This window comes from Martes martes (genome assembly GCF_963455335.1).
Source record: "Martes martes genome assembly, chromosome: 3".
Classification (NCBI taxonomy): Eukaryota; Metazoa; Chordata; class Mammalia; order Carnivora; family Mustelidae; genus Martes; species Martes martes.
Genome location: NC_137890.1, coordinates 120529291 through 120539734, shown reverse-complemented (window position 1 = coordinate 120539734; position 10444 = coordinate 120529291). Strand labels below are relative to the sequence as shown.

The following is a 10444-nucleotide window of genomic DNA, read 5'->3' as shown; positions in this document are numbered from 1 at the left end:
AGGGATGCCTAGGTGGCTTAGTCAGTTAAACTTCTGTCTTTGGCTCAGGTCATGATCCCAGGGTCCTGGAATCGAGTCCCACATGGGGATTCTTACCCATAAAGGAACCCTGTTTTTTCCTCTGCCTGCCATTCTCCCTGTTTACACACTCTTGCCCTCTGTCTTTCCGATAAATAAACAAAATCTTTAAAAAAATTAGAACTGAGGCGGGAGCCAGCCAAGGTGGAGTGTGAGAAGGAGAGAGCCCGACCACCCTACCCTCTGGTCTGTCTTTGGTGTGCTAAGAAACTAGAATGAACCGAAGCATTCATGTGGAGGTTGATGAATCAGAACCATACCCAAGTCAGTTACTGAAACCAATCCCAGACTACTCCCTGGAAGAGGAATCAGAACCACCTGCTCCATATCTGACAAACATGGCGCCCAACAGCTTGTCTGCGCCCCAAACCCCTCACTGTTCCCCAGGAGAAGTTTCTCAGGCTCAGCCACCCTTGAAACTTTACAATCACCTATGGCCTGTGTCTCAGCAGGTCACCTGCCTGCGTGCGAAAATCTTGGAGGAGAGCGAAGACAGCTTCTGGAGGAGACACCCAGATCCAGCCAAAGATTTTCCCTCAGGCTCCCCTGCAGCCAGCAAGCAGGAGCCGGAGTCTGTGGCTGGAGGCCTCCCTCTGGACCATCAGTTTTCATTTATGGAAAAACGGAATCAAGGGCTAGGATCTCAGCTTTCAGCAGCTTCTCCTGACACTGGCCATGACTCAGACAAATCAGACCAAAGTTTACCTAATGCCTCAGCAGACTCCCCCAGCAGGAGCCAAGAGACGGTGCAGCAGCCCCAGCCCCACAGGAACCGGGCAGCTCCAGATCTGCCTACGATAGACACGGGGTATGATTCCCAGCCCCTGGATGTCCTGGGCCTCAGGCAGCTGGAAAGGCCCCTGCCCCTCACCTCCGTGTGTTACCCCCAGTGCCTCCCCAGACCACTCAGCTCCAGAGAGTTCCCTCAGTTTGAACCTCAGAGGTACCCAGCGTGTGCACAGAGGCTGCCTCCCATCCTTCCCCCACACACTCAGTGGAACTGTCATTACCATTGTCCTGGAGCTCCCTATCACCAGGTGCCATGTGGCCACGACCACTCCCGAGCAGCCTACCACCAAGTGGTCCAGCCCATCCCTGGAGCCAGTTTGAGGGGCCCGCGGCCTGTGCAGAAGGTCGTCCTGAACTACCCCAGCCCTTGGGACCAAGACCAGAGGCCCGCACAAAGAGACCACTCCTCCCCGGGGCTCCCGAGGGACCAACTGTATAACCAGCCACCTTATCGAGCCGGAGTTCCTGAGGAGTCCTTGGAGTGTCCTGCAGAACTGAGACCACCGGGTCCCCAGGCTCCATCCCCAGCTGCTGTCCCTAGACCCCTTAGTAACCTTCCAGCCAGAGGGACTCTGAAAACAAGCAGTTTGCCAGAAGAGTTACGGAAAGTCTTTATCACCTATTCTATGGACACAGCCATGGAGGTGGTGAAATTCGTGAACTTCCTCTTGGTAAATGGCTTCCAAACTGCAATTGACATATTTGAGGATAGAATCCGAGGCACTGATATCATTAAGTGGATGCAACGCTACCTTAGAGATAAGACAGTGATGATAATTGTAGCAATCAGCCCCAAATACAAACAGGATGTGGAAGGTGCCAAGTCGCAGCTGGACGAGGACGAGCACGGCTTACATACTAAGTACATTCATCGCACGATGCAGATCGAGTTCATCAAACAAGGAAGCATGAATTTCAGATTCATCCCCGTGCTCTTCCCGAATGCTAAGAAGGAGCACGTGCCCACCTGGCTTCAGAACACTCATGTCTACAGCTGGCCCAAGAATAAGAAAAACATCCTGCTGCGGCTGCTCAGGGAAGAGGAGTACATAGCCCCTCCCCGGGGGCCCCTGCCCACGCTTCAGGTGGTGCCCCTGTGACCCCTCCGTGCCCAGAGCCCTGGGGTTGTGCCGGTGGGGGCGGCAGGGGAGTGGGGGGCAGATCCTGTTTCGACAGCACGTCCCCTCGAGGTCCTTCTCAGAGGACCCCTCCCCACCCCGGAAGACCTGTCCTGCAGACCCCTCTTCCCATGGAGACCTCCACAGACCCTGCCTTTCAGAAAGAGGCTGTGGCTGCTCTGTAGTCCCTACTTCTGACGCACCCCCCACCCACCCCCCTGGCACGCTGCTCCTAACAGCCTGATGCGTCGGTTCTGGGCCTCTCCCTGCTTAGCCCGTAGATCATATAAATGACGTTGCCATCGACAACCCCAAACACCCTCCCCTCGCTTAAAGCTACTTTTATGAGTTAGCCAGATGCTCATGGGTCCTCCGATCAGCCTGGTTCGTGTACAAATAATAAAATGTTTACTCTTGTAAAAAAAAAATTAGAACCATTATATGTCTTTCAATATTTTTTATTGTCTTGAAAGGCCTGTTAAAAAAAATCTTTAGGTAGCTGATTTCCTTCTTGATCAGAAATAAAGGGTTCCGATCACCCATTCTCAAGATATGGTCATAATGAATATGTGTCAGTGACTCTAAGAGTTTTATGATATATCTTATCTCTCTGGGGTTGAGCTTCTTCCTTTTGAATGATAGAAAAATGTTTTGCTTCTTTAGTGTTCGTGCAAGGGAAAAAAAATGTTCCTTTAAACATTGAACCATAAATAAAATAAATAAGACATTTCTGGCAAGCATGAAAATTAGCATAGTGGGACTGAGAAATAATGCACATGAAGAATAATGAAATTGTAGAATGCTACAAGCATGAAGGGCTTTAGGAAACATTTAGATATTAAGTCATCCAATCCAACCCTTTTAATTTCCAGATTAAGGAATTGAAGATTAGTGAAGATTAGGTACCTTTAGTGAAGATTAGGTACCTTTCTAAAAACTAGTTTGTGTGTAAACCAGTCCTGGGCCTTATAATCTTAAAAGTCTTAAAAAAATAAGTAGCAAAATCTTCACTTAAAAAGTACATCAGAAAAATGAAAATTATTTCTCCTTAGTCTTTCTTTCTCTTCTTTAAGCATTATTGTTCATTGATGTGACCATCCCATTTAAGGATATAAAGGAAAAATTGGTTGAACCTTCCCTGCCTGTATGATTAGAAAAAATCATTCAATCTTTTGTTAGCAGTGACTTTCTTTTTACCATAAGCTGGTACATAGTATTTTTTTAAATCAATTTTTTTTGAGAATAGTCCTAAGAATACTTAGTACACTTACTGACATAATTAGCTATAATTTTGACTTTTACAAAATCAGAACTGGGAGATTTCAAGGTTGAAGAGAAGATTAAAAGAATAGTACAAGCCTTAATTTCCAACGCATAGCAGCACTGAATACCAAGGGCAGGAATCATATTTAATTTATTGTACATTTGTAAAATACTGGGGATGCTGGCAAGAACAGAGGAAAAGCAGTGAGAGCTTTAAAGTGTTCAGGCAGAAGGAGTCCTAGTTCACTATTTTGAACTTACATAAGCCCGAAACACTATCACTATACCTTGATCACTGTCAAAGGGTAGCATTTAAAAGTTCTAAAATTCAGAGTAAATGAAACATAAAACTTAATAGTTGTATCGATATGTCAGGGGAAATAGGCAACAGTCATTTTAACATTGAACCATATGCAATTGTTTGTATATTGCCTTTTCTCCCCCTAGAGACATTCTGGCTTCTTTCCCATTGGTCAAGTCTCTTGGCTCATTTGTAAACTTAAATTTTATCCGGGGAAAGCCTTTCATGTCTATTTATATCACATTCTGCTTTCATTTGGTTTATTTAATGATTTATTAAATGCATTAAGCACAGTGAAATTTCCTCTGAGAGTTGGAACATATGAATAAAATTATTTTAAAATTATGTTTATGTTGTGATTTATAGAATTGCAAATTGTCAGAGACATAAGGGATCATGGTAAAGTAGCATACAGTTGCTTGGAGCCCACACATTACTCCAAGACCTCACTTGAAAGCTGGTAATTTCCCTGAAACAGCCCATAGGGGAAGCGTATGCAAGGCAACTCACAGCACATGGTTTGAATAGATGTGCCCATACTGTGAAATGCCAAATCAAGGAAGGTATTAATAGAGAATATGAATACAGGAGCAACTTCTTATCTTGACTCAGAGACTGGCCCCATTCAATCCCTTTTTTATCGTCTATCTTATTAAAGGGAGGATGAAATTTTACTCAAGACCAAACACTTTCTCCTTTAAAGTGTGAGCTAATGCATGTATTATGTAGAGAACAATATAAATGCATACCTCTTTTGTTAGTTGATGGATTTAAAAAGTAGTAAAACAACATTTGGTAGTCATATCCTTGTATAGATAGTGAAAAAGCCACTTAAATTTTCTGCATATCAGTGTCTTTAAACAATTCAATTATTAATTTAACAAGTACTGATTGTCTATTAAGTGTAAAACATTTTGCTAATTCCTGGGGTGGAGAAGTGGAGTGAGTGATGAGAATTAAGCCTGGAGGGGTATGCAGATGTCAGATTTTAAAGGGCATGTAGAATGTAAGACATTCTAAGCAGTTAGGATTTATCCCTTTTAGTCTGTTAGGTGTCATTAAAAGATTTTAATCAAGGGAGGAGCTTGATTAGGCCTGGATCTTAGAATTTAACACTGTGACAGTGGCATACAGGATGGATGGGAAGAGGACAGACCTAGACCCAGGTGGAAGACAATGGTAATTAATTGGACTGGAGATGATGGTAGCCTGAACAATGGCCATGTCAGTGGTGATGGAGGGAAGGAATGGGTTTGAGAAATTGTTAGGGAGTTCAGTCAATAGCATTATGATTGATTAGATGGGGAAGCTAAGAAGCAACATGACTTGATAGTGATTGATAAGATTCTGGAATGACTGATGGTGATTTCTGGCTTGTACAAATTGGGCATATATGGAACTTCCATAACCTTGAATCACTTTTATACCAATAAAGGTAACTGTTACAGAAGATTGCCAGTTTCGTCTATGCAGTTATACATGTAAAGCAATAAAGTACATTTTTAAAGTATGTATGTAGTCAAAGCAAGGTTAAAAACTGCATTCTGTTGTTTCACTTTTGCTAACAAATAGCTTAAAGAAATGGGTATATACTGCCAGTCTTTATACTTCATGTTTAGAGGAATAGCCCTCATGTCCCCATGGAAATGAGGAACAGGCTTTATAGAAATTTAAAACTTTGAGGTCTACCATGACATGATTTGATAGACTAGGGCAACTGAAAATCCAGTTTCTAACTCCAGAGAGCAAATGTTAAAAGATAGAATTGATAAATACTTGACTTAAACTAATTCCTTGAATATCTAGCCATGCATTTCATGTCATCTATCATTGTGGTTTCTCAGCACTTGGAAATATGAGCCCTGAATAAAAATGTAAGGGACCACCTGTCTTCATGGCAGTATTCCAAGAATCCGCAGCCTAATTTATGCTTATCACTAGCAGGAAATGTAGATGGCTGTCTTCTAGTTGCCATTCTCAAATCCATCTTTCAAAGGAGAGCATTGCAAAGAAACTAATCTTATGTTAAGGCAGATATAATAGAGTATACTTCTTGTGCATGGCAAGCTAGAATTAGGTGTTAGGATCTGAGGAGGCACTTAGAAAGGGAGGTAAGGTAGACTCACTATAGGTGTCTTCTAACATCTCTGTTAGCCATTTGACTTGGAGTCTAACATGATATGTTAGTGATGTGGTAACCCAATAGTGAAGCTCACCAGGAGTATTGCATTTAAGTCTGGAAGAGTTCAGTTATATGAGAGTAATTCCTTTTTGTTTAATAGGTAGTTGCTTTTTTTGAAAGTTGATTATTTTTTGCCATTTTTTTCCCTCATAACTATAAACTGAGCTCCTGGATTGTTATGGTATAAAGTAAAAAGATAGAAGTCATGGCCTCTAACCAATAAAGTACTAAGCTCTGTTTGTAAGATAGAATTTCACTGACTGAAAATGGAAAATAAAGACATTTATAAAATTATTTATGATTTCAAATTATACCATCAACATAAATAGAGTTTACCAGTTTCTTTAATATAACCATGTTTTTTTAAACTTACAACATACCACAATGTTTAGTGTATGGGATTAAATAAGGACCTAGGATCAAGCTTCAAAACCTGCATCTGACATTTACACTGTGGATCAGTTATTTTACCCCTTTAAACTCTTACCACTTCATCTATAATATAGAAATGATCAAAATGATCTCATCTGAAAATGAAGCTCAAAGTAAGTGTTCAGTAAATCCTTGTTGGTTAGTACTAGTGCCAATAGTAGTAGAACTGCTAGTAGTGGAAGGAAAGAAGTAGGAAATCCTTCCTTGTCCCACAAAATACTTAAATGAATTATTTTTTAAGAAAACTTTAAAAATGATAACCAGAAGAATCAGGTTGGTTTGGTTTTTGTTTTGTTTTGTTTTGTTTGTTTGTTTGTTTAGTATATAGGAGAAAAAAAAGGGAAGCCAGAGACAATATGTGTGAGGTTATGTTTGTACCTCTATGGGTTTGTATGGAGGGGTATGTCTTTATATATCATTAGGACTAACATAGTTACTTTTTATGCGTTTAATGATAACAATGGATCATGTTCTCAACAATATATTCTTGAAACAAAAGCAGCAATGTGTTGTTTCTTGTTTGATCCTTTCACAAAAGCCCAAGTCTTACTAATAAGGAACTCAATGAAGTTGTCCATGAAGAACAGATTTCATGCAGTTCAACCGTGTAGCCTTTTGCTGGTCCACTTCATTGATTTAAGGAAGTACTTAAAACAAATTAAGAGATAGGTACAGCCAACTATTTAGGACAATATTTTCAGGTGGCATTCTAATGAGAGCAGCAGGTTTGAGCTCATCATCCCCTGAAGAAGGTTAGATTCACACACTTTAGGTACAAAGGAGCAATTGGGAAGCTTGACATCTTTGTGATAATGTAAGAAGGCCAGCCCAAATCCCCAGTGGATTACTCAATATAAAAGACTTAATAATCACAGCAAAGAAAAACTACTTGTGCTGGGGGTTGTTTTCTTTTTAAAAAGTTTTATAATTGCAAAATAGTGCTTTCTAATTTTTTTCTGATTTATAAGTTATTTCATTAAATTGAATATGTACATGGCTTCAGAATTTCAGTGTGAGACAACTGGGGCACTTCATCACAAACACTGAAGGCCGGGAAATCTTAACCACTTTAAGTAGCAGTGCTACATGTTGAGAATTATTAAATTAGTTGTTTTGGAGAAGATCGGGGTAAAGATTGGGGAAATGACAATAAATGTTTCTTTAATTTATTATTTAATTTCTATTTAAATGAAAACAGAACTATGAAAAATAACCAAAGTATGAAAACATGCTATGACTTTTGGTAATTTTTACTAGCATTCTAACTAAAATTGTGTGTGTGTGTGTGTGTGTGTGTGTATTTATTTATATTTGAGAGGACAAAACATAAAATTTACCACAGTGGTACCCACTGAAATAATGTAAAATCTGTTCTTTCATAGATCTTGCTCACTTGAATGATGGTGGTTTTCTTTATTCAATTCTGAATGATCAGTAATCAGGCATGTTGGTCAAGAGCAAGATTGAACGATTAAAGAGACTAGGAGAAGTTTCCTAAATCTACTTGATTATACAACTGGATTCCTTTTTTTTTTTTCTTAAAGATTTTTAATTTATTTATGAGAGAGAGAGGGACAGGCAGACTCTGTGTTGAGTCCGGAGCCCGCTCCAGGGCTCAATCTCAGGACTTGAGATCAAGACCTGAGTGGAAACTGAAAGCAAGACGCTTAACTGACTGAGCCAACCAGGCAACCTTATACCTGGGTACCTATAAAACAAAACAAAACAGATTATGGCATCATTCCAGCCTACTGGATCAGAATGGGGGTTGGGGAGGAAAGTTGTTTCAAATCTGTATTTTTAACAAGCAAGCTTGGTGATTCTTAAAATCAGATAAATCTCAGGACAATGAACTAAACTAATCCTTTCGAAGATGGCCTTTGCTTTAGAAATTCATTCCCCCCAAATCCCTACTCTCTCATCTTTCAGAACCACAGAACAATCCATATAGTCTCATTCAAAATATCATTGCTAGCAATTGGTATACTTTTCCCTCCTTCTCAAAGAATTCATTCAGATTACCATCTGCAGAGGTTTCTGCTACTTTTTGTCATACTTGTATTTTGTGAGTAGATCTTTCACTCACAATTCCTGTGGTCTAGGATTCATGTTGTTGAGATTTAACTTCACTTTAAGGAAATATAGATTAAAATCTGGTTTATTCTGGTTTTATACATTTAACACAGTGAGATATGCTGAGATATGCCCATTATTTTTCCCCCTAACAAATCGATACAAGATACGAGATACTGGAATAACTGCCCAAGTTGTCTTCTTTTTGTATCTTTTCAAGTACTTCCAAGTGCCAAACAGTCCCTCTTGGTTTCTGGTTCAGTTTCCACATTCTGAGTTTCCTTTCTTCCTTCCTCCCTTCCCTCCCTTCCCTTCCCTTCCCCTCTTTCCTCCCTTTCCTTCATTTTCCTTTCCTTTCCTCCCTCCCTCCCTCCCTTTCCTTTCCTTTCCTTTCTTTCCCTTCCTTCTTTCTTCCCTTCCTTCCTTCCTATCTTCCTACCTTCCTTCCTTTTTATAAAAGGTATGATGATATTTTAATTTGACATTTAAATATCAGACCTTTCATTTAGACCAACTACCAGCCCAGTAGGATGTTTCTATGGGCTCAATTACTAAGCAACGTTGTAGGAATGCTATAGTCTCATCACTCCTACACACAAAACACAAACTGAAGTGTTTTCTTCTTCAAAGTGATTTTTCTGTTAAAGATCTACTTTAAGTAATCTTAAATAATCTTAAATTCTCTTGCAAAGAAGAGAATTTAATTGTTACAAAATTCTTAGAAATGCTTCGTAAAATAGTATCAAGAGAACAAGACCAATCTCCTATCTCTACCCTATAATGTCTTCTTTTAATGTAGGTGGGCTAAGTTCTTATTTTTTAACTGCTTATTCATAATGAGGATTACCTCATTCTTTTTTAGCTACTTTTATTTAGCATTAAGCAAGAGTGAACACAGCTAGTAATTCAGTCACTCAGTATCTACTTACCTTGTGATCTGACAATTTTCACTGATGAAAAACAATATTTCATATAATTTTCCAAATTATAATTACTGAATGCATAAATTCTGAGTCAAAATGGCAGTTTTTAGAGACTCACTTAGAAGTGGAGACATGTCTTTTGGTATAAAAGTACAATATATACTTATGAAAGAGTCTGGTTATAAGCCAGATGCTCCATATCTCAGAATACTCAGTGAAAATCATCTTAGCAGTCTATTCCTGGAAGAGAGTGCAGGGATTTATAAAGGAAACATTACTATTTATTGTTTATCACACACTTTTACAGTAAGGGCACTATTTTCAGGAGGGTGACTTGATGTCAAGTAATGGATCCTCCAATCAGCTGTATTTGTGATTTTCAAATCCACATATTTCCATATGTGACTTTAGTGCAATACTATTTTAGTATTTATACACTAATACTATGAATACTATATATTTATAAATATATTTACATATATACTTAAAATATATTAAAGACATTTTAATATATTTTATATATTAAATATGTATTTATTTTAAATACTTTTTAATGAATTTAAAATTTATTTTAAATATGAAATATATATTTAAATATATAATATATACTAAAATATGTAAAAATATATTAAAAATATAAATACTATATATTATACTATAAATACTAAAATACTATAAATACTAAATACTATAAATACTACATATATAGCTTTTAATATTTATTTTCCAGAGATATTAAAGGCCTTAATCAAGAGGAACCTTGAAACATAGCTACCTGACAGTTGGGGGAAAATCCTCCACCCACAGAGGTGAAAACTTTTCAGGGTATTTGATTTCATTTGACTGAATGGGATAATCTCCTTCAGAGCTGATGTGGTTGTATTTCATAATCCAACTGGCACAAAAGATAGCAATACAGAAAAGCAGAAAGTCAAACCTTCAGTTATAAATGTTTCTTGTGTCAGTGACCCTTTGTGAATTTTAAAATTCAATTTAAGACCCCTTTTTGTCATTCTTCATATTTTAAATCTGGGTGAATAATTCTGCCCCTCAAGTCAAGTATTTTGTTATATGACAAAGTATTTTAATTATGTGTTTGTGAGTCTGAATATATCCTAAAACAGGGTGGTAGGAGTGATGGTTTAAGATACTGTTTACTGGAGGAGTTCTTATAAAACAAATGATTTTTCTTAGGATATCTTTGAATATATCAATTTCAGAATATATATATGTTAAAGATACCCAAAATATGTATGTGCATACATATTTTTTTTATAATATGTAG

General features: G+C 38.2%; 1 protein-coding gene across 1 annotated transcript; it reads left to right on the top strand.

Moving 5' to 3' along the window:
• Nucleotides 1-290: 290 nt before the first annotated feature.
• On the top strand, nt 291-1973 carry LOC308339325 (E3 ubiquitin ligase TRAF3IP2-like). The gene has a single exon (XM_080797870.1). It carries the CDS (start codon nt 294-296, stop codon nt 1965-1967), a length of 1674 nt encoding a protein of 557 aa, XP_080653996.1. The 5' UTR covers nt 291-293; the 3' UTR covers nt 1968-1973.
• The last annotated feature ends 8471 nt before the right edge of the window (nt 1974-10444 follow it).

What these genes read in the sequence shown, in the direction of transcription:
- LOC308339325 (XM_080797870.1), top strand. Translation starts at nt 294, where the DNA reads ATGAACCGAAGCATTCATGTGGAGGTTGATGAATCAGAACCATACCCA.